The sequence below is a fragment of the Lygodium microphyllum genome, chromosome 17, assembly GCF_053477565.2.
Source record: "Lygodium microphyllum isolate KBCC chromosome 17, Lygodium_microphyllum_v1.1.10, whole genome shotgun sequence".
Taxonomy (NCBI): Eukaryota; Viridiplantae; Streptophyta; class Polypodiopsida; order Schizaeales; family Lygodiaceae; genus Lygodium; species Lygodium microphyllum.
Window position 1 is genome coordinate 5,665,605 of NC_141151.1, and position 25,697 is coordinate 5,691,301.

At 40.4% G+C, this 25,697-nt stretch overlaps 1 protein-coding gene across 1 annotated transcript; it reads left to right on the plus strand.

Annotated features, from left to right (window-relative positions):
- On the plus strand, positions 1 to 25,093 carry LOC148021532 (protein PLANT CADMIUM RESISTANCE 10-like). The gene is made up of 4 exons (XM_087696942.1): positions 1 to 149; positions 405 to 649; positions 729 to 955; positions 24,767 to 25,093. The coding sequence occupies exons 2-4, from the start codon at positions 466 to 468 to the stop codon at positions 24,914 to 24,916; spliced, it is 561 nt and encodes a 186-aa protein (XP_087553068.1). The 5' UTR covers positions 1 to 149; positions 405 to 465; the 3' UTR covers positions 24,917 to 25,093.
- Positions 25,094 to 25,697: the final 604 nt, after the last annotated feature.

Sequence of the window (25,697 nt, forward strand, 5' to 3'; positions counted from 1 at the left end):
CGTCCAGACTCTTTTATATGCCTATAAAATTCAGCCGGAAAGGCAGGCAGAACAGGCCAGAATAAATTTCGAGTGTCCACGGACCACGACATTTCTGTGAGAGCGAGCAGAAGCGACGCCATTCCTGACGATGCAAAGGTAGCCGTGAGGTAAGTAATAATCAGTAGATCGTACCATCACAAACAGACGTAGACATTGATGTTTGAGATCGGAGCAGTGCCCGTGCTTCCGGCATTAAAAAGCAAGTCAGGTCCTGATGCCCTGATGCCATCAGGGGGTAGCCTCCACAGATGCTTGTGTCACAAGCCATCATTCTTCTGTATGGATGACACAAGTAATCGATTGCCTCTTGATTGCTTCTAAAGCACCCCAGCCGTAATCAAGCCGATCTGTTTGGATTGCAGAACCCTAAGTGGAAGACAAAGGATTTGTGTCTTTTCATTTTACAAGTTATAGTCCCGACCTATGGCACAGATTCCTGGCAGCTATCGTCCAGGGGATGTCTTTGATTTCGAGGAAGAAGAAGACTATGCTCCATTGCCTTCTCCATCATCTCAAAGACCCAATGGCATTCAGGACCACTTCACTGGACATGCAGAGCAGCGCTGGAGCTCGGGAATCTGCGCTTGTTTTGACGATATGAGGAGTTGTAAGTTGAAGGCACCTGTAATTTTGTTCTTTGATTTCTAGTTACATTCAAACTGATTGTATTTATCAACCTGTTGCAGGTTGTCTAGGACTATGGTGCCCATGTGTCTTGTTTGGGAGAAATGTGGAAGCATTAGAAGGCAGGCCATGGACAGGTCCTTGCCTAATGCATGCTTTGCTTTGGGGTGTTGCAGCAGGAATTGGTTGCAGCTTGACACATGGCACATTATTAGGTCTGCTGGGTTCATTTGTGCCTTGCTATGCATGTGGATACAGAAAACTACTTCGATCAAAGTATAATCTGGAGGTAGGTTTCTGTCATGCTATATAAATAGGAAAGTAGGAACGAATTGCTTGTTTCTTTCTTGGCCTTTGTTGTGCCAGCTAAAGCAACACATCTGGAGTCAGCCTTGCTGTTCATTGTGCCTATAGGTTGACTGATGTTATTTTGGTCACATCTTTGTCACTGAGTTTCCTCTTTACAAGGTTAATTTGGCAAAAGTCATGCCTATATAGAGACTACGATTTTTCATTGGGCCTGCTTCTGAGAACATTCAAATATATGGGGCCCATAAAATGTGCAAAAAGCCATAGTATTACTATGGTCATTGGTAGGTCTTGGTTCTATTTATGAAAACAATATCTTCCTACTATCTGGTTTTCCAGAAAGCAATGTAAGAGCAGAAATTTTCTATAACCAGTGTATAGATGTAGGGAGCATTGGAAGACGGAGAAGAGTCTCTACCTCCTGCCTGAACTGGGAATGACTTCTGAAATTACCTTTGATAGTGAGATAGATGCATGGATGTATTGTTCTTGACAAGTGTGAAGTAGTCCAAACTCACTTAAAAAGAAATGCACTGAGCTGAAAAATAACAATCTAGTGTAAAGATTCCTAAATTCAATTGAAAAAGAAATGCATTTTCTAGAAAGAGCTGCCTACTTTGTCAAAACACATGACAGATTGAGTGCCGGAGCTCCTAATATCCCTGTTTGACTTAGATTGAGCTTCACAGACATGAGACGACTATGCATGACACATTGATTGCTAATGTCCCCTCTTAAATCCTAGATGTGGTTGAAGGCCAAAGAAGATGGAATGGGTCCAAGGGTGTCAAAAGAAGTACCAAAACCAATGAAGTCCAGCAATGAAGTCCCTCGATGAAGAAGCTTTTCACAATCCTAGGAATCCTCCTTTGAAACATAAGGGATCAAGGAATCCATAGCCGCATCACTAATATAATCCCCCTCTGAAATGGATGGGGGATACAAGGGAACCGCTAGAGGAGATGGTGGGAGATGGGATGGAACATGTGAAGTAGATGTTACACAATCGGGAGTGGGTGTGGCTTTGGAATGTTGCCTTGGAGAACCTTATAGTATGAAAGGGGAATGGAACATGTAAAGTCCTCTCTTCTGCCAACTTGTTGCTAAAATGGCTTCTGAAGAAGAATCCTCAACAAAGATGACCTATTTAGTGAAGACAACTTGGGCATCAAGTCTAGTAAGGCTATAAACAAAGAGGAGTGGGAAGCCAAAGCATGTAGGGCTTTCGAAATGGAGCTTGATGGATGGTCAGACAATAGTGACAAAGTGCCAACACCACTAATAAGCACCAAACAAATGTTAGCAATAGTGATAATATCCCGTGATGGATGAAGATTCTGCAATAAATCTCCTCGGAAGAGTCATAAGACTCGAAGCACTACTTTGAATAAGCCAAGGCTTGTTTGAAGATGAGATAACCGATGAAGAAGGTTCCTCCATCCCATGGATGTGAAGGAACATGGACTTGTATGTAATAGCTAGTGAAGAAGTAGAGGAGGGCTTAGATGTTTTAGCTTCATCCTTTGCTCTTGGATGAAGTTTAGGGTATTTCTTTCAACACTTCTCCTTGGGATGTGTGTTCTTCTCATATTGTGGGCATTTAGGTTTCTTAGGATTTGTATTAGAGCCAATGAAGACTTTGAATATTTAATCTACTTTTTCTTTTTTACTTTGTCTTCTTGTCCTTCTTGTTTCTCCCTCCTAAACCTGTAGTAAAAACCCTTAATAATACTAGATCCACTAGTACCGATTTCCTTAAGACACTCTTCATGCTCCAAAACAAGCTGAGCTAGCTCTTCCCATAGAAGTGTCTCCCAAATCTTGGAGGTAAGCAAGTTGGTGTAGAAGATGTCATACTTGGGAGATGGCAATTGAGTAATGAGAATTTTTACTATGTGCATTGATGAAATCGTTTTATCAAGGGATTATAGAAAGATGGGACAATATGCTTGGATACCATGTCAAGAGATAGTAGGGTTTGCGGGGAGAAACATATTGTGTTGCAATCATCGAGACAAAGAAACTTAGAAATACTAAAGTGGACGATGAATGAAGAATGATGAATATTGAATCATGTTGATACAATAGAGCGGAGCTTGGAGATGACTGTACTATCCTTGCCAATTAGGTTGTATCACTTGGAAGGAATCTACATTGTGAAGAGAGTGAAATACAATCCTTTGGATATATTTATTGATGACAAGGAAAAGGATGGCTCTATGGAGGGAGTAAAATACAGTCCTTTGGGAAGTGGAATGTCAAAGTAGACATTGCAAGATGAAGGACATTAGTAGAGGGAGCTAAACACAATTCCCAAGAGCTGTTGGAGATGCTGAAATCTCTTCAAGATGATGGCTTTTGTCTACATGACTGTTGGATAGCCAATTTGGAGAAGAAGACACAAGAATACTCGATGAAGGTATCCCTTGCATGTTGTCATAGGGATGTAAAATTTTGAGATGCTTTAATCTTGCTGATAACATTTGATTGAGTTATTAATCAAACGTGCAAGGTTGTTTAGCACATGTGATGCACATGGCAATTATTTCATGGTAACAGACCAAGGACCTTGAGGATGTAGTTGGTTTCAAAGGCAAAAGTTGTGATAAGTTATGGAGCTGGGCTTTGGGAGTCAGTTGGTGTCAGTTTTGACCCTAGGACAATTATTTGGCCAATAAGTGTTGGTGGTGACACTAAGAACTTGTATTAATTAATTAAGTAATGCTAGTTTAAGGGTCAACAAAGATTTGGGACCACTCCAAGTTGCAAATGGCCTAGCCAATTTAATTATGCACGTGCACATTTAATTTTGGGTAGGGTCAGAAGGGTTGAAAGTAATTTTCAGGATTATTCAATTTTGAAAATTAATTATATGGTTGGGTAATGTTGAAAAATAGGTTTCGAAGGTTGCCAGCTTAGCAAAAATGCCCATGCAAATTGAGAAAACGTTTTTGGGGGCTGGGTCTTAGCCATTTAGTTAGTTTACACAGAGAGAGAGAGAGAGAGAGAGAGAGAGAGAGAGAGAGAGAGAGAGAGAGAGAGAGAGAGAGAGAGAGAGAGAACTAGTGATCCATTTTTTGATCAAAGAACAACAATTTGTTTCAAAAGACAGCCATTTGGGGGCCTTAGCAGGCAAGAGATAGCAAGGAGTCACCTTTCAAAGGCTGCCAATATCATTGCTAATTAGGTGACAACATTTTGGAGGTGCTTGGCAGTAGGTGACTGCATTATGTAGGTTGGAGTAGGTGGCAGGTAGAATTTAGGGTTTTCTCGTAAAGAAAATCGGATTTCTCTCTCATCTTGGCTTTCTCTCACCTTCTCCAAGCTATCTTCAGGAGATCTCAACATTTCTAAGCCATTTTGAGTAGATCTCAGTCAAATTTGGTGGACAACAGAGAGATCTTTGCCGTTAACTCTAAATTTTTGTAGAAATTAGGGTTTGATAGCCACCTCGGGACCCATGCCAATTGGTGAAGGCATGGTACATTGAATTGAGCAGCTGAAATTTGTGTAATTATTAGGGAATTCAAATGCCAGCCCATTCATTGTAATTTGGAGCAGTATTTGGCCAGTTGGTGGTTTCATTTGTGCAAGTCTTGGATGAAAAATCAAGGGGCAATTGGCCCGAATTGATTGCTGATTGTTGCTACAGTAAAGAGGCTTTTGGGAACAACAAAGGAAATTGGGAATCTTAGCTCGTACTCATTCCATTAGCAATCAAGTTAAAGAAATGCTAAAAGGGGTGCTAGTTTTGGGGCCAATAGGGTGTCCAATGTCCGAGATTATTAAGGTAATTTGTGCATTTTAAGTTATATTCATTTGCTGATTGCTGTAGTTAAGTGCTTAATCAGGGAATTACTACCCTTTCCAAGAAGGAAGGTTGGTTTCATGGCTCCATTGCCGAGATATCACTAAATCCCTTGATTTGGTGGGCTCGAGGCACTTGATTGCAAGCCAAACCTTTGTGTTAGTGTTGATTTTTACTCTCAACTAAGAAATTACAGCAATATGTCTTCATATAGTGAGATGCAATCAAGCAGTGATGATGTCTCTCAGTATGAACATTCACATGGGAATGAAGAAAATGCAATGCATTATCTTGGACAAGGCTTAGACCATGTAGCAAGCTGAAAATGTTACTGTGGGCAAGATGCAGGGCCTTCAAGGCATAATGACGCTGCAAAGTAAAGAGGAATTTGATGACCAATTTAAGAATCGGATAAGAACATCAGTAATTTTCTTTGCTAAATTGGCAAAGGATCCTCAATTTACCCGATTCTTGAATGCTTCGAAGAAGGACAACAAAGGCAAGAAGAAGAAGACGTCTTCTACATCTTAAGGACAACAAGATGCATCGAAGATAATGCCAAACCCTTCATTTGAAGCTCTCAAAGATGCTAATGAAACAAAACAGTTAGTACCTATGGGGCAATAAATGCGCCATGATGGAAGCGTCAATCCAATGGACTTTGGATAGTCAGGCATGCATGTTGTGATGGGGCAACCAAGTTATTTTGGTGGAAGCACGATCTTTCATGCTATGGTTTGACAAGGATTACATATGAAAATGTATGGCACAAATTGCTATGGTATGTAGCAACCATTGCATAGTGTGTTAGGCCCAATGTATTTGGGTATGGTTGGAAATGTGCAAAACCCTATGTATGGCAGCATTGCTTTGATGCATGGAGCACAAAGTAATATGCTTGGTAATACATCTGCATCCTCGAATGCTTATGGAGCTCAAGGAATGAATGTTGGTCATGCAAATGCTCCATTTGGTTTTGGTTTTGATGTAAATTCAGCAAATGCACCCTTTTTGCAGCAACCAATGTATGACAACTTGATGCCCAAAGGGGCAGCACAAGACTATGATGAGGGTGAAAAAATAGTGAAGTTTGAATCCTTTAGTGATGCACAAGATAGACTGAAAGCTTTGACTTTCATTCAGCAGTTTAATGTAGCCTATTCAGGGGGAAACTTCACTGAGTCCTCGAAGATTTAAAAAGCAACCACTTTCTTGTTGAAAGGGAATGCATTACAGTGGTGGTCCACTCTTTTGATGCAAGGTAGAGCATTGTTGATGTGGGTACAATTCAAGCAAATGTTTACATCGAATTGGTTGATAAGTACCTTTGAGGTGGACATCATGACAACTTGGAATAAGCTGGATGCTAAGGAATGTAAGAATTTGGAGCAATATAGCAAGAAGTTTTGGGATGCATTGCTTCATATTACTTCTTATCACTCCGTACCCCTTCATGAGCAAGTGGAAAAGTATGTTTGTAGGCTGCCCAAAGGAATCAAGGATTTTTTGCATTAAATACACCATGTCTAGTATGTCTCAACTCATAGAGACTATTGCCACAACCGGGGCAGATCTGAAAATCAGCTCGAAAAGAGGCCAAAATAGCAAAGAAAGGGCTTGAAAACATTGGCAGAATGTAGGGAATGTATGGCTAAATAAATGTTTTATTTGTGAACAAGAGGGTCACATTGCAAGGGACTGTTCCAATAGGCAACAAGTTGGAAAATCAAAAAATTAGGGAGATTCTAAAGGAAAGAAGCCCAAAATATTAGTAGGATTGGTGCTCGATGTTGTTAGTGACCAGCCTAATGATGGTGCTATTGAGTTGTGCAAAGCATGGGATAAAATTAGGGATCAGTATGCATTTATTTATTTTGATAATGGTGCACGTACCAACTTTATATTTGTTGACATGGCAAGAGAGGATGAGATGGGACCCATGGGAAAAGTTAGAATGGTATGTAAAGGCCATGTAAAGCTTGCCACACCACTCATTGGAAAGCTTTGGTTGCATTTACAGGGATTCCAATGAGCCATGGTGCGAGTGTATGTATACAATGATTGATTCTCGTACAAAAAAGATTACTATTCAGTATAAGGGAAAAACACTCACACTTGATGTAAAGTTGAAAGGTAAATATGTTCTTATTGTATCTGTAGTTGCCATTTCTAAAGTGAAAAATCATCTTTCAGCGTACTCGGTTTTTATTAAAGATAAAGATGATAGTGAGAATATTGGAAACATGTCTAAGTTAGAGAAGGATTGCATGTCATTTTTGAAAATGTATATTGATTGCTTCTATCAGTCACTTCCAAGGTATGTCCTGAAAGGCTAGAAGATCATAGCATAGATATTATCCCTTGAAGTAGCTTATCTAATAAGCCACTATACAGAGTCAATGCAGCCCAATATGAAGAGATTATGAGTTAGGTGAATGAGCTGTTAGGAAAAGGGCAAATTCAGCCTAGCTCATCTCCTTTTTGTTCTCTAGTGCTTTTGGTGCAGAAAAAGGATGATTCATGGTGTATGTGCATTGATTATTGTGCTCTGAATAAGATCATGATAAAGAATTGCTTTTTGATTCCTTGGATGGATGATGTTCTGGATAGATTGCAAAGGGCAACCATATTTAGATGTATAGATTTTGTAAAGTGATATCATTAGATATGTATTAGATCGGAGGATGTGTATATTTTAGAACATCTTTTGGGCTATATGAGTTCCTTGCCATGTCTTTTGGGCTTACAAATGCTCCTGTCGCTTTCAATCGGATGATGGATCACATTTTCAAGCTACATAGAGGATTTGAGGGCACCTTTTTTAATGACATGATTCTCTATTCAAAGAATGGGGCAGAGTATAGAAGGCACTTGGACATTGTATTCAATGAAATGCATAAGCATAGGTTGGTTATCAATGACAAGAAAAGTGAATTCTTTTTGCATGAAATCCACTTTTTGGGGCATATTGTATTGGCTCATGGTATTCATATGGATCCTACAAAGGTTGAGGCAATATGATCATGGCCACCTTTGAAAAATGTGTATGAGATCTGCAGCTTCTTGGGTTTATGTTTTTACTATGGGAAGTATGTATGCAGGTTTGCTGAAATTGCATCTCCATTTCATGCCTTGCAGAAGAAGGATGTGCTATTTAGATGGACAATAGTGGAAATTTCAGTATTGAAAAGTTGAAGGAAAAGATGACTGCAGATGTTGTGCTTATGTTGCTTGATCTAAGAAAGTCATTTATAGTTCAATGTGATGCATGTGGTAACAACATTGGGGTTGTTCTTATGTAGGATGGTCGAGTTGTGGCTTATGAGAGCTAAATTTTCCACAATGCAGAATAGAATTTGCAGGTCTATGAGAAAGAGCTCTTGGCTATAATTCATGCATCGTCTACATGGAAACATTATTTATTGGGGGTTGATTTTATAGTGCAAATAGACCATCAGACATTGAGGTATTTTCTGATGCAAACAAAGTTGTCAAAGAAGCATATGAGATGGGTAAATTTTCTCTCTATGTTTTATCTTTAGATTGTATATATTGAATGCCAGATGATAAAAAGAATATTGTGACTGATACACTGTCAGGTAAGCCATAAATTTCAACCATCAGCATAGTTTATCGTACTGAGTTGGATACCATAAAAGAGTAATATGTTGCTGATTTGGACTTTGCTAATGTTTATGATCAGCTTTGCAATAGCTAAAGACATGAACACTTAGTGCGAAGAGATGGATTTTTGATGATGCATGGACGACTGTGTGTCACAAAGCAGTTAAGGCCCAGAGTTATCATTGAAAGCCATGCTCCTCTATATGCAAGGCACAAAGCCATGGTCAAGGCAGTGGAGCATTTCTTTTATTGGCAAGCTTTGAGGCATGATATAAAACAATTTATCATGACATGTATCGTATGTTAGAAGGTAAAGCATGATAGGCAAAAGATGCTAGGTTTATTGCAGCCCTTGCCTATTCCAAATAGGCTTTGACAGAGCATTGCAATGGACTTTATTTTTAAGCTTCCTAGGACACCTACAAGGAATGATGGGATCTAGACTATCATTTATAGGTTTAGCAAACAAGCCCATTTCATTCTGGTGAGGAAGAAAATAAAGGCTGATCAGATAGCTTGAGTGTTTTTCGCACATCTTTAAGTATCGTGGTATGTTAGAGTCGATTATTAGTGATTGAGACCCTTGGATGATCAATTTATTTTGGAAGGGGTTATTTGAGAATATGGGTGTCATGTTGAAATTCTCATCATTCTTTGATCTGCAGACAGATGGTCATTCTGAGGAAGTAAATTCCATAGTGTTAGATCTTTTGAGGTGCTATATTTCAGAGCAAAAGACATAGTGGAAGAAATATTTGCCCTTGGTTGAGTTTGCTTACATCAACACAGTGCATAGTTTCACTGGCAAAGCTCCATTTGTGGTTGAGGGTGACAAGAAGGTACCACCTATCTTGCAAACTAAGGATAATATCTTTGAGGCCGACCGTTAATGTGGAAAATTTGGATGCAGCCTATGCAAAGATAAAGTATGCACTTCAGAGATCATAGGAAAAGCAAAAGAGGATAGTTGATTGTTATAGAAGTGCTTTGTAGTTTGTAGAGGGTGATTATGTATTGTTGCGTTTTGAAAAGGCAAGGCTGAAAATGATGAAAGGAAGAGAAAGATTATATCCGAAGTTGAGTATGAGATACTATGGGTCCTTCCAAGTGTTGAAGAAGATCAACGATACGGCATATCGATTGAAATTACGTTCACATTGGTGGATACACAATGCCTTTCATGTTAGTTTGTTATACTAGAGGATATGCTTGCTGAAATTCAGCCTGAGGTTGAGGAGCTAAATGATATTTTGGTACCTAAGTAGATTTTGATACATAAGTTAAAAAAGGTCAAAGGCTAAGTTTTTGGGAGACACTTGGTGAAATTTCAGAATTATTCACCAATGGATGCCAAATGGATGGAAGAGGATGACTTGGCAGACCATCCTTAGTTGTTGTAGCTTTACCTAGATGCTTTTCAGTTTTAGTTGACTTAGTTCAAGCTCTGTCAGGTTTAGCAAAGTAGGGGTCCGAAGTATTGCTTGATGTGCAAGGGAAAGGTAGCACTTCCACTCCTCTAGTTATGGACAACTCTCATATGTAGTGGATCTCGGATGTATTTAGCATGTATTCAAGGTACTGTGCTGATAGTATGTTTACCATGAGGTCACTACTTAGTATACTAGTCACTTTGAGATGTATACAGATGAGTATGAGTTTCACCCGGGCACTGGAACTATACTTTTGCATAAGCTTATGATTAGTTTGGCATGAATTTTGCCTCAATTTTGAGATAAAAATTTTGATCAGTTTTTGCTTAATTTTTGATCAGTTTGAGAACCATTTATGGTCACTTTTAGGATCAATATTGCATTGATTGTTGATCAATTTTTGCAATGAGTTTGTGATAAGTTTGGGGTCACATTTGTAGCAATTTGTGATTAGTTCTTAGATCAACAAGTGATCGGTTTGTGATTAGATTGTGCTTAGTTTTCAATTTTTATAATTGGTTCCATAGACAAAAGCATGTTAGTAAATGCCATTAAAAGTTTCAGCCATGGTTTATGCTAAATTAATGCTTTTCTATGGTTGACAGTCAGAACAATCGAGAAACATGAGTTATGGATGTATTCAATGAGTTTCTAGCAACAATTCTAGATTGATTTTTAGTTTTATGTTATGTATATGGGTTGAAAATTTTCAACAGGTTCGAGGCATGTAGCATGGTTGGACAATAATGCACAATGTTGTGCAATGTGATTGTGATGCCTTATGGAAATTCCAATGCAATATGCTTTTCCTTTGCCATAATGCAATGCAATCGAGGACGATTGTAGGGATTTCAAGGGGGAGGTCTAATACATGGACGTGAAATTTTGAGATGCTTTAATCTTGCTGATAACATTTGATTAAGTTATTAATCAAATGTGCAAGGTTGTTTAGCATATGTGATGCACATGGCAACTATTTCATGGTAATAGGCCAATGACCCTGAGGATGCAGTGGTGGTGTCAAAGGCAAAAGTTGTGATAAGTTATGTGAGCTAGGCTTTGGGAGTCAGCTAGTGTCAGTTTTGATCCTAGAACAATTATTGAGCCAATAAGTATTGGTGGTGATACTAGGGACTTACATTAATTAGTTAAGTAATGCAAGATGCTAGTCTAAGGGTCAATAGAGATTTGGGACCACTCCAAGTTGCAAATGGCTTAGCCAATTTAATTATGGATGGGCACATTTAATTTTGGGTAGGGTCAGAAGGGCCAAAAGTAATTTTCAAGATTATTCAATTTTGAAAATTAATTAAATGGTTGGATAATGCTGAAGGTTGCCAGTTTGGCAAAAATACCCATGCAACTGAGAAAACGTTTTTGGGGGTTGGGTCTTAGTCATTTAGTTAGATTAAAGCTTGAGAGAGAGAGAGAGAGAGAGAGAGAGAGAGAGAGAGAGAGAGTTGCCGGTCCATTTTCTGATTAGAGAACAACACTTTGGTGCAGAAGAGAGCCATCTTGGGGCCTCAACAAGTAGAGGATAGTAAGGAGTCAGCTTTCAAGGACTGGCAAGAGCATTGCTAATCAGGTGACAACATTTTGGAGGTGCTTGGCAGTAGGTGACTGCGTTATGTAGGCTGGAGTAGGAGACAGGTAGAATTTAGGGCTTTCTCGCAAAGAAAATTGGATTTCTCTCTCATCTTGGCTTTCTCTCACCTTCTCCAACCCATTCTCAAATATCTCGGTATTTCTTGGTCATTTTGAGCAGATCTCAACTAAATTTGGTGGACGCCAGAGAGATCTCTGTTGTGAGCCCTAAATTTTTGCAGGAATTAGGGTTTGACAGCTACCTTGGGACATGTGCCAATTGGTGAACGCATGGTACATTGAATTCATCAGCTGAAATTTGTGTAATTGTCATGGAATTTAGATGCCAACCCATTCATTATAATTTGGGGTAGCATTAGGCCAGTCGATGGTTCCATTTGTGCAAGTCCTGGGTGAAAAATCAAGGGGTAATTGGTCCGAATTGATTGCTGATTGTTGCTACAACAAAGAGGCTTTTTAGAACAGCAAAGGAGATTGTGAATCTTAGCTTGTACTCATTTCATTAGCAATTAAGTTAAGGAAATACCAAAAGGGGCGTCAGTGTTGGGGCCAACATGGTATCCAATGTCCGAGATTATTGAGGTAATTTGTGCATTTCAAGTTATATTTATTTGCAGATTGTTGTAGTTAAGTACTTAATCAGGGAATTAGTGCCCTTTCCAAGAAGGAAGGCTGGTTTCATATGTTGTTGCAAAAAGGTAACTATTGGGAAGCCCTTTAAGAGTGAAGAAAACACAAAAACGTAGGTATGTGATGTGGGGTTGATAAGGAGGGTGTAACTTGATGTGCTTGAATCTGTTGCAAACAAAGCCTCCATAAAGTGGCTTATGGTCGTGAATTATCACCTAGTTGTGTTGGGGTGGTAGTCAGCACTGGAAACACATAATAATGATGGAGTGATCTGCTGTACCAATCAAGGGAGGAGTGAAACTAGCAAATGTAGCAGTGGAAATGATGAGGAACAGGTTCCCAGGCTGTGTGGACTCAAAATGCTGTAGTTTGGAGTGTCTAGAGCTGACCATGTGTGAAAAAGACCCCTAAATTGAAATTGCATGCTAGTAAGGTATCACGATTAGTTGGACAGCACCATGAATTGAGATATTTGTTGGGTAGGGGTGGGGACAACGTTGGTAGAGGGTTGAGGCTGAAGATGTGATGGGAAAATAATAAAGAATGAATGAAAGAGGAAGTTTGGAGTAATGAATGCCCGTGTCCTATTTATAGGCACATGAGTCATTGAACTATCTAGTGTGGTGCCCTAACTCTCTTGGGTGGCTTCCTAATGCAATAAATCATACCAATAAGGCCTTTTTGGAGTTGTAAATGGAAACCAAAATAGGAATTAATGGAATACAATGCACTTGATGACTTTGGTATCTCATCACCCCATCTCAGGCCCAAAAAAGGGGGGTCGTGCCCTAGGAGGAGTAAATTAGACATTCTCAACCTTGTAATCCTAGTATTCCACTTCAGAAGAAGCCTATAAGGAAGTATAGTAGACAAGATATGCTGATAGTGTTCGAAACTTGACCTTGGGAGAGAAGCCACTAGCTTTGTGCCTCCATGTTGGTAAGAATGCGAAGGCATAGCCACCATGTTATGGCTGAAACATTTGAGGCCCCAACCTAGATAGAACCTATAGATTCTAGGTATCAATAGGTGAGATGTCAGATTGATGTCAACCAAGGGAAGATAAAGAATGCAAAGGCTTTTCGGCAAGGTGTGTGAAGGACTGCACAATGAGTAGTGGCCCCCTTTGAAATTGGAGAAATAGGATCCTCCTTTGAAGGCCCCTTTGAATCTAAAAACTCATGGATCATGGCCTTTGAAGTGTCTAATGACGGAGAAATGACTACTAGTGGTGTCAGAGAGGGTATTTGAGGTTGCAATGGAATAAAGGCTAGACAACTCTCGAAGGCGGTCTCTCAAAATTGAGTAGAAGAGGGATGGGAGGTAGGGGTATCACAAACAATCTCCTCGATGTTCTCATTGGATTTTGGTATCCATGGAGCCAAACAATAGTAGAGAGGAAATGTGCAGCTTGTGTGGAGCCATGGGTAGGCAATATCTTCTGTCTCTTGGTGGAGCGGATTGTGGAGCTGAAAGTGTCAAATAACCTTTGTCTCTAGGTGGAATCCAATAGCCTCTATCACTTAATGAAGTGGACTGTAGAGTTGTGGGCTGTGGAAGCTATTTGACCCAAAAGTAGGTGGGGGAAACCTATGTAGGGCATTGCGGTGGTCTCTAGGAGGGCTTATTGCCTTGTGAGGTCTTAGAATCTTCTTTTGCTTGCAAGTGCATGTCGAATGTGTCTTATTGCCTCAAGGATAAAAATCTACTAGCTAATGTAGAATGATTTCTGTCGCCCAAAATGGCGAGGTGGTGCAAGGAGTGCCGAGAGGTAGACACATATATTGTGATGGAGTAGGGAGCAAAGGTTGATGATGACAATTTGTGGTGGAATGATCATTCTTGCTACAGTAGGAGCACCTTGTGGTCTACCCTTCTATCTTTGGAAAAGCCATAGCATTGGTATATTAGACATGTAGAGGGAGGGTGGGAGGGAGAAGAAGATAATGCTATCTCCCAAATAATGCAGTAGCAGAAATTTCCTGGAATCTGAAAGTTGATTGTACAACCTTTCTTCTCCTTTTTTGACAAAGAGGGACTTTAGCTCTCTGAGGACCTTTGCTCTGATACTATGTCAAAAAATGGAACAATATGTTCTATTACCATGTTGAGAGATGGTAGGGTAGGATTTGTCGGGAGAATATATATAGTGTGTGACAAAAACTGAGACCAAGAAACTCAGAAACACTAAAGAAGATGATGAACGTTGAATCATGTTGTTCTCGTGTTCACACACACTTTCTCCATTTCCAACATTTGGTATGAGAGTAGTTTCTGTGTGTGGATCCTGAACAGCCACCATCAGCTGATGCTGCTCCACCAAGGTCCTACTGTAGCCAGCCAATGTTCAGCCTGAGGAAGAGAAGTTGCTGTTTTGGAGGAGTTGTTGCTGCTGTTTTCAGCTTGCATGCAGTCTTGCACGTAACTTTGCACAGATAGCTTCTCTCAGACCTACTCATAATATTCTCAGTCCGCCATTTTCCCAGCTTTGCTTGCTATTTTCTTCGTCCTGCCCACCATTTTCTGCAGATCTGAGGAAAAATGCAGAAACCCTAATTTTCCAAATTTGGGGGTTTTAAAGAATTTCTGCAATTTCTCATCCGCCTTGCCCGTCTCATACCTAATTTCAAAGAAAGTTTCAATTTCTCACACACACTGCCAAGAAATTTAGGGATTTTTGGTCAACTTTCTCAATTTTTAAAATTTCTCAAAATTTCTTCAAGGAAAGTTGGGTTTTTTGCTGGATTTGAGTTCCCTTGCATAAATCTCCATTCAAATTGGCAAACATTGCACAATTTCTTTGACATTGGTGCAAGAATTTTAGGGCTTTTCAGTTTTTTGGCTCCAACGCGTATCACAAGGTGGATTCTAGTTGTTGGTTAGGTGGTAGGTGATCAGAAACTAGGTTGCCTAGCTTAGGAAGAAGTGATCACATCTTGGCAAGGTGATAAAGATGTTGTTATGGCTGAGAAGACTCCCTAAATCAGGTCATCTAGAAGATTGCTTGGACAGCTGAGGCAACACTTCGGGAGGCACCAAGAACCAAGGTATCTGCCAAGAATTAGTGTAGACTGTAGTGGCTTGGAGAGGGCTGATGGTAAGCTGGCTGGAATGAATAGAATGAGGGATGGGATGCACTCATACATGCTCCTATTTATAAGGGATTCGGGATGCACTTGACCTATTACTAAAACTAAGCCATTTAAGAAGAAGAAGAAGAATAATAAAATAAGCATTAATGTGCTTTCAGGACTGGTTTAAGAAGGCTTGGTGATGCTTAATGAAAACCCTAACATAAGTGACTCAACGTCCCCTATCAAGCCAAAAAGGATTGTACCGGAGATGGAGTGAAAGTAATGTCTATACTCTCTTTTGATTACCCAAGGGCCAAAAGGCCCCACCCCAAAGTAGCTAGGGCATTGGTCCAATGGTTCTTGTTGGCTGCCCAAGAACCTACCAAGGCTACAAAGGTGATGAATATCTTCTTTTACATAGCCCTATTAAAGGGCCTTGGATTTTTTTTTCTCATTTTTATAAAAAGGGCTATTAATGATAGTAAGGGGGGAAAGTATCGGCCTCCGTAACTAGAAGCCATGCAACGCAAGGCATGGTGAACATGAATGATGAAAACCACGAATGACTTAAACTCTTGGAAAGTATAACATTGTTTTTTGAAATATCTTCCTTGTTGTGAATATGATAGATCCGAATTCAACCACTGTGTAAGAGGTAAAAGGGAATTATGCTTGCATAGATGCTAGGAGTTTTCATCCTTGGATAGATGCTTGCACAAGTTTTTCACTACTTAAAGTGCCCCACGTGTACATAAACACAATGCATATGCAAGGGGTGATGCAAGGTTTCATATTCAAATAGAATCCTATGCAAAGCGTAGTGGTGTGAGTTGAATGGTGCCCTCATGGAGAATTGTTTACTTGCCCAAGTGTCCCTTTACAATTATGATCACCAAGGCTCATACCAATAATGATACAAGTACACATGGAATGAAGTGATGAAGACTAGAATTCTAGGAGCACCAAGAGAAGTAGCTGTTCCCTCTCACCATTAGATGGTGGAAAGGAAAGCAATGGGAACCACTTCTCCCTACTAGCTGTAAGAATAGAGAGGAAGCTATAGAGAGAGAAAATCCAAAGTTTTTTGTGAGAAATTGGTGAAATTGAGTTGTTCTTGTTTCCCAGTTCCAAATGGATTCCCTAGGATCAATAGGAGGATCAAAGGCTGTAATCTTTAGGAGAATATGCATTAGCAACAATCGCGAGCTTCCCATGTCAAGAATATATAGTTACCTTCAACAAAATGGTTTCCCAATCCCCAAAAGTAGGCAACATCAGTTCAACACCTTTGCCCAACAACTCTAAATTGAAAAAAATGAGATTTCCTTCTCTCCTTCAGCCTAATTTAGCCTTCTCAAGGTCCTCACGTTTGCACATTTGATTAACAGTTAGTTAAATACTAAGTAACCATTAAAATTTCATGTCCTTGTAACAACTGTGCACCTTTTAGGGAAACTTTGGTCAATTTGAGTTTTGGGGCTGTAATAAATAGCTAATCAGTTTTCATTTTTAGAGCTCAATAGCCCCTCTCAGGTCCAAAATTGGAACTAGGAAGGGATTGTCAAGATAGCTCAAGCCCATAATTACACCAAGGTGTCCCATCCCAAAGTAGCCAGGGCATTGGGCGAAAGGTGCTCATTGATTGCCTAGTGATCTACCAAGACACTAGAGATGATGGTTATCATATCAGGGGAGTCCAAAGGCTCACCCTAGAGAGGCCAAGGCATCAGATAAGGGGTGCTCGTCAGCTATCTAGTGGCCTACCAAGACTTGCAAAGGTGAATGGAACCACTTTGAACTTTTTTTTTTTTTGAGTAATTGTTTGTATCCTATTAAGCATTCATGTCCGTGGGGGAAATGAGAAGGTATGGTAAAATCCAACATAGCATAAAATAAACAAGCTATCTCGAGTACTTGTGGGTATTGGTGAAATAGATAAAGTATGGGGTTATGTGAAAAAGCTACTAGAAAGGCTATCTTATAAGCTATCACGAATATGGTGGATTGAAAGACGATCACTCTTTGACCTAAAAGGGATAAATGTGCACAAATGCATGTTTGTAAGAATAGAATGCCAATGCATGGGGTAATGCAAGATGCCATGCTCATACAAAGTGCTATGCAATGTTGCCACTTGGATAGTGCCCTTGCAAGGGAATTGTTCACTTGTCACAAGCTCCCTTTTACAATCTATATCATCCTGTTGACATGGATAATGATACAAAGTATAAAATAATAATATCTTTAAAGTAATCAAAATCTTGTAAACACGAAGAAAAAAAGACTACTCCTCACCACTAGATTGTGGAAGGAGAAGCATCTCCCTCTCCCCAAGATGTTGATGTCGATGGGGAAAGAAGAGCACCCAAAGAAGAAGAGTAAGATGCATGTTGAGTTGAAAACCTGTGAAGTGAATGGCCTCCAAAGTCGCTTTAAGAAAGGCAAGAACTTGGGTCTACTAGTGCAGTATGTTGGGTTTTGAGATGGTCCCATTGCCCAAATGTGGGCACGCTATAGGAAAATAAGAGAAAATGTGCAGCGGAAGAGAGAAGCTATGCTAGAGCATGCCTTGCAAGAATCAACTGATATGCAGGGGGAGATGTGCTAGGTTTGTAGTTAGTATGGACAACATTTGAACCGGGACAAGGCTTGACCATCCATTGGATTGAAGGATCTCTAGGGAAGGTGGGTTCAACTACTTCTGGTTATGCAGTCCATATAGAGGGCAACTCAAAAATAGAAGAGGACTTAGCAGGTCTATCCTCAAGGGAGACAAGGAGCGGCTAAGGACCAAAGTTGAAAATAGTGGCATTGGCGGACCAATTAGATAACTTGTTAGGATTAGTGGCAATAGATGGTTGAGCTGCCATGTGAGCAATGGATCTACCCTGTTGGGTGGATTGCACTTGGCCTTTGAGCAACACGCATCATCAAAATGGCTGGCCTTTTGGCAAGTGGATTGCACTTGGCCTTTGAGCGACACGCGTCATCAAAATGGCTGGCCTTTTGGCAATGCTGACAGTATATCTATTCTTTTTGGGGACATTTTGCCAATCCGATTTTAATTTTGGAGGGGAGTTACCTGACCTAGTCCTTGTATCGTTCTTTCCATCACCTTGCTTCACCTTTTGGAAAGGCAAGGCCTCCTTTAAATATTGGGGTTTCTTGTGAAATTGATGGAATAGCGGAGCATAATGTAGTAGCTAACACTAATACTCATAGAAGGTGGGTATGTGGGACTATGAGATGACTTATTGGATGAAATTGAAGTGTCTTTGTGGCAATTTATTCATGAACAAGATGACTTGATCATCAACTGACTTAGATAAGCCAATGGTGGTGAATTCAGCGACGAGAAATCACTAATACTTGGCCAACTTGATTGCTAAATAATCACTATTGGTGATTTTGAACTCTTGGAGCTCACGGTTAAGGTTGATTTGTTGGTCAAGGCTGTGATCTGTGAAGTGGTTGACTAGATGTGCCCAATGCTTGGATGCAAGCTCAAAATATCGGAGTCGAGAGTGAAATTCAGGGATAAGACCTTGCATCAACTCGATTATGGTGATGGTATTGTGGCTCTTCCAAGAGCAAACTACCTCATGAGAACCCAACGAGGATCAGATTGGGGTTCTTACCTGTGAAACAAGTTTTATAAGCCTTGTGAATCCAAGAAATGCCATATCAAAATTCACCAAGTGGTAAAGTTAGATGTGTTAAAATGAATCGTATCTGTAAAAGCATGCTTGGCTGATGTAGATGGATGGATGGCTAGATGAGGACAGGGATAGGTGGGTGGCATAGGATAGAAAGGAGGTTACTAATTGCTTGGCATGATGACTCTAGATGTGTGCCCTAAAGGAGGTGTCTAACTTGTGGATGGTTCACATGCTGAAAAGGTATAGAATGGTTCATTGGGTGTTGTCATGTTGGCAAACTATGTGGCCACTTCAGAGATGGAAGAAGAGGGTGGGGCTTAAGATGCATGGATGGGATACCCATGCATATAGGTCCCCATGGATGGTTGGGTTGGGGGATAAAACCCATCATTGGTGCATCTTCACCACTTGGATGTGCAGAAGCAGATGACCTAAAGGGTTAGGATGTACCTATGTTTGAAGATCCCCCCCAATGTGGTGTGTGTGGTTGGACAAGTGGAATGGTGAATGGTGATGTGGAAAATGGTGTGAATGTAGACATATATGCAGCAGAAGAAAAGGGGGTGATGGGTGGGATTTGAAATTGTGGTGAAGGTGCAGAGGAAGTGAATGCAAATTCATCTTTAGGAAATTGAAAATTAGATGTGAATGGAAAATAATGATTGTGAAAGTGAAATGATGATGATGATGCACCAACTTCAGATTGGTCTTGAGAAACAAAACTTGATGGAAAAGAGAGAGAAGGAAAACTTACAGAAGGGCTCATTGATTTCTTCTTATATGCACCTCTTTTTGTGTTTACATATAGAAATTAGTCCTCTTCGAGACCTATTCCATAGTCAACATTATGAAATCTATCTTCCTCATAACTTGTTCCAAAATCTTGCATGGATATAGAAGCATAGGAAGAAGGGTCAGAAGTACAAAGTCGTATACCTTGCATTGGAGTGGATGTTTTAGCTTGGAATAATGTTACATACTTTGGATCTCTTTCTCTAATAGGGGGCCCATCCCTAGTGGAGGCTCCAATGATCTTGCAACATCTTCAGATTTATGTGAAACATTTAAAGAGAAAAGATCATGTTTACCTTCAATGGCTTATTGGGCTCAATATATGAGAATCAAGTTGTAATAACGCATGAAATCTCAAAAGGTCTGGACACTCCATGATAGTCAGAAGTCTCTCTAGTAGTGTTAGAACCTTGGTGGGCAAGCTATGAAGTCCACTCCTACTCAGTTCTTCATGTTGGAGACTGAAGTGGTGTGGAAGGGTTGGAAGTCATCTTCCCTTTGAAAGTTCGTACTTCTGATGACGAGCTTTTCGATATCTAGATTTTTTCAGCAAGTACCTCACTTTGATACCATGTAAAGATTACTTGTTTACAGATAACAAACACAATCGTATGACAAAGCAAGAAGTGGTAAAAGAACTCAGTAGGGTTAGCACACATACAATAAACATTGAAGATGAATGAATGAATAATGAATAAATCCAATGCTCAATGTAGAAAACACACTATGCGAGGTGAATACTAAACCTCAAACTCCTATGTCTCTAGGACTCTGGCAGAAAGTATGAGTTGGAGAGTGTGTTGTACTCTAATGGACCTTGAAATGCAGCACGCAGCCCTTCGGATGGCAGATTTGGAGTCTAGATCAGGATGAACACATATTGGCAGCTCCAAACAGTGGGCAACAAGCTAGAGATGATTGGTAGGATGAAGGCAACAACAGCTGGCTGCAAAATGCAGCTGTTAGTTGTCCTTGGAGGAGTTTTCAACTGTTGGAAATTGTCAAAGGTGGGCTGGGAGTGCCTGGCCGTAGCAAACACAGCTGTCTAGGGCCTCTCTGATTGTAGATGATATCTGGAAATAGTGCGAACAGGCTGGAAAGCTGCGGCTTGCAGCAAGCGTAAGGTTAGAGGGCAGTAGACTGATTGCCAAGTGCTAAAGAAGGCTGGATCAATTCAGTTAGTGCCTTATGGCTTATCTGATTGGTTTCATTATTATCCATCATTACACTAGATTCCTAGGATTCATAGGTTTCCCTTTAGGATTCTTAGGGGATTCTAAGTAAGGTTCCTTTAGGTTATTTTGGGCTCATCTTTTTAAGATAGTCTAGCTAGGTCTTAAGGCTATCATAGGTTGTGCCTCACCTTTAGCACTTCTTATTCATCTTCCACTGCATACTCATTCACTTTTCATTTCCTATTGCTGCACATGCACTCACTCATATCCATTGTTAGCTTTACTGCAATACCAAAAGCATCTGAATATGAGAGGGATGATAATGCAAGTTCCGGTCTCCCTTTTATACTTATGTGCAGGGTTTCACATTTCAATGAAGAAAAAATTATGCAAGAATTTGCTGATCCTAATTGGGCTGAAGGCATGGTTTTTTGGTTCTTGCCTTGGTGAGTATTGCCTCCACATCGTTGTTAGTATGGAGATGGAGACGATGTCTTCTCTTTTGAGATTGGGCCTTGGGCATCATCCCATTTATCATGGCAGCCATTTTTCATCATTTTGAGCTGAGTAGTTTTTATCGTTTGATATTAGTCACCACACCACTAACTTGTTCATTTTCATATTAGGTGCACTGCTACCTTGGTGGTTGTGCCTTTTCATTCTTGACTAGCACAAGAGTCATCTCCCAAAGTTGAGGGGCACACCTATGACACTTGATTAGCATCAAAGCCATCTCCCAAGATCAAGTGCAACGACACCCCAACTATCTGGGCTGGCTGATTCTCCCTTCAGCTCTACCAATTGAGGATTGTTAGGTCTTCCTTTTGCATCCCCTTGACTCATTTGCATGGTAGACTACTATCTTGGTGATTCTTGATTGGCATTGGAGCTCTCTCTTGAGATCGAGTTTTAGGCTTGCTTATTACACTTGGTTAGTGTTTGGGCCTTATCCTGAGATCAAGTACATGCATGTTTCGAGTACCCAAATGGTTGAATCTCCCTTCGGCTCTTCCATTAAGGGGTGTTGGGTTTGCCTTTTACATCAAGCTACATAAGGCTTCATCATTTCTTGAGGTTCTCAGCACCACAAGATTGACGTCAGCTCCTCCTCTACCTTAACATCGACATCCATGGTGTGAGAGGGGGTTGCTTTCTACACATGGTACATATAGGGTTCAGCATTGTCTTCTTGTCTTCGACATCGGTATCCCTTCCTTGATGTATATCCCTTTTTGCATAGCACACATCAATGCATTTCATTATTCATTCTTGTAAAAGGATGCTTGGGCAAGTGAACAATCCCCCATGAGGGCATTGTCCAAGTGGCACCTTGTTGCATGAGCATGCCCTTGTATCTAGTGCTCTTCTACATTCACATTGTGTATATGTTGGGTGCTTTGATGATATGAAAACTTACGTGAGCAAGCATCCTTCCAAGGTGAAAACCCAGGCACAATGAAACATGATTCCCTTTTACCTCATTGAGAGAAGCATACATGAGCACTCCATTGCTCGTCCAAGATCTTGGGCAGCTACCACATCACATCTACTACCCATTGCTGCTGCTGTATCTTTGCAATGTCACCCTTGATTATGGTTGTGTATAATCTGGTCTTACTTTTTTCTGAATTGAGGAGCCAATTGAAACAACCAAACTCAAAAAGACAAAGAAACTATGTGCCATTTGCATGGACAACTTAAAAGGGGATATCCATGGCTTCTGCAATCCTGATAGGGCCTTGGGTAGTCCCAAGTTACATCCTTGGCCCAATATCTTGGTTTCTCTCTTCACTCTCCTTGGTCTCCGTTTTTTTGGGACCGAGAGGGGGTGTTCAGAAACCAAAGCCTAACTCAAAATTATCATGTTTTTCTGGCAATTTTTGGCTCATAAAAGCAATCTTAAAAGGCAAATTTTCCATTTCGTACGACACATTACACAATGGTATAACACTCTAGACATTCTTTTGGCTTCCAATAGTTTCTATCAAAGGGGCTCAATGTGCCCAACCCTTATCCAAGGCTGCTGACCAGCCATCTGAGATGCCACCCTGCCTTTTGGTGTTGCTTCCCACTTCTTGGAGGTGCCACCCACTTGCTACCAGCTGGTTGTTATCATCATCAGCTGTCATAAACTCGTTTGGATTATCCTCCAATCATCGCTAGCTGCCCATGACCTGCAGACCGCTACATTCTAACTCCCCACTAGTAGACGATCCATCTACAGTACCACATGGCATCAGATTGCTGCATTTTGACTAGGCCTGCTCCCTTTGAAGCTGGGTACATTTCATTCTCTCCCCCTCAGGAGGATTGAGATGTCCTTATTGGGAGCGAAAATTGGGGTATTCTTTTTGAAGATCGGCCTCTTCAACCCAAATTGTGTCCTCTTCCCAGAAATCCTTCCATTGTATTAGGAGAGTTTCCTGAGAGTTTTCTACCTAGCTCCCTTTTGGTATTTTTTCAACTTTCTTGCATGGATACCTGTATAAAAGATGGAACTTGGGATTCTTCAAATTCAGCACATATGACCACTACTTGCATGGGCAAACCTCAATCTCTACACCACAACCTAGGAGCATGATCCCAGGTGCACAAAACAACCACAAGTTTATATCAAAGATGTGATACCACACAACTTATAGTAGCTTACAAGTAACCAATCTTTCACAGGATTGCAAGAAATAGCCCTCTTGATGGCCAAGGTAGCCATGTCTCAGCCACAAACAGCCACGATCTGTTTGCAACAGCCAGGATTACTGCTGTCAAAATAGCCACGCTTGGAACCTACATAGCCTTGGACAGCCTCATCTTCTCACATGATAGCCACACTGCCTCTTGAACAGTCATGATCTGGCCAGGACAGCCATGTCAAATGTGGCCAGCCATGACTGATTTCAACAGTAGTCCATGCCTTCTTTTTATAATTTCGGCCAGCTAACATCAAAACCACAAGTTTTCCTTCAGTAAAATCAAACGAAACAAAAGCAGAAAAAGCAAGAAATAAGAGTTAAAATACCAAACACATCTTGAATTTTGTTTAAATATTAGAGATGAAATTGAAGTTAGTTTCTTGATCGGATACATATGATCCACATGTTGCCACATGATCATGTCCCATCAACATGCCATGTCATAATTTCCAAAACATGGTCATGTTTACAAGCAGATGAGTTGTCTTGGAATTCTTTTCCTAGCTATGCAATTTTTATTTGCAGATCAGGTCCTTGTGAAAAGTTGAGGACTTGACTCCCTTCATTGTTACAAGTCAGGGCGTTGCTCCATTGCAGTAATCAGGGTTTGTCCACAGAGATAGTGCACAGTACATGATTATAGAATTACTCAGGGTTGTAAAAACTCCTGCTTAGAGCCTTAGAGAGTTGCAAAAATGCTGAGGATTGAAATGATGTAGGAAGTGAGCCTTAGTTGCAAAAATGCTGAGGATTGAAATGATGTAGGAAGTCAAGTGCCATATGTTTCTAGGTTCTAGTTGGTTTCTAGTAAGCAGATAGAGTAGCACATGAAAGCTCGCACTGCTCCACTCTGTCCCTCTTTGTATGTGGCCTTGTACTCATCCTATTTAAGGGTTCTTTTTTGTTCATCTTTGCAGTCAAGGTTACTGTTTGCAGGGGTACCTTAAACTTTGTGCGTTGATTCTAGTATCTCTCTCCCATCTGCTGTTGAATTCCAGTTTCTTATCAAGTTTTAAGGATTTGGGTTAGCGTGGGTATTAAATTGTAGATTGGTGAAGTGAGAGTCACAGACCCCATCAGGTCTTGTGTCGGAAGTAGTTTGTCACCAGAGCCAATCAGTGGCCCATTGGTAATGCATCACTCCCAAATGCTATGGATAGGTCTCCCATAACCAAGTCTGAAGAGGCAGCAGTGAAAGATTTTTGAACGTTTTCTAAATTTGCAAATTTTGTTATGTTACTGTAGATTCTTTGCAGCTTCCTTATATTGACAGGATTCCATTTTGTTTTTTCAATGATGGACAGGATGCACCTTGTGGTGACTTTCTGACTCATCTTTGCTGTCATCAATGCGCTTTATGCCAAGAGTACAGAGAAATGTGTGAGAAGTCCTCTACAAATCCTGGGTACTCTTTGGCTGCACCATCTGATCAGACCATGGAAGGACATCCTTGAACTGTACTTGATGTATGTCTTATATGGGTGTACTTATGAGCGCACTTATTCAATGCTTGGATTGTAAATAAGATAATCAGCCAGAGATGGGAAATGTGCTTCACTTTCAGATTGCAATGTACTTACCATGTTTTTGTAGGCTTTGATTTCAATGTTTCTCTCCATTTTTTTTGTCCACTGTCATTGGTCTAGTAGATTAAGGTATACAGTCCCAACATGTTTCACTATCCAATAGATTGAGTATGTGGGTTGGGATTTGTTTCGCTGCATTGTATTAGAACCAATTTTTGACAGTATTATCTATTGAGGATAATGGAACCATTGTGCATTCACCGCCAAATTTCACACTCGTGTGCTCATAAGGTTACTTTTATTTTCTCGTTTATTTGGGTCTTATTGCTTCTTGAGGAGGTAAGGCCTTGTTTTTAAAAGTTCTCAGGTGATTGATATACATCACATCACGTAAGGGCATATTTCAGTGAACTGAAAGCTAAAAGGAAGCTGAAAGGGACATGACACATTTGAGCTTAAGGCTGGTTAAAGATCAGTTTTCCCTCGTTTAGCATCTCACTTTGTCCATCAAAATTCATCCTACTGACATCCCCCAAGTTTCAGCTGTTAATTTTACTTTTCTTGGTCAGGCCTGCATTTTGCTTGTCTATCACTTTGTGGTCTATGTTTTGCTTCTCGTGCAACTCAAAAAACTCGCGCTTAATCTTGGGAACACAAAATTAACAAGCCTCCAATTACGCAAGTTGATGCCTTGGGAAAGTCACGACTT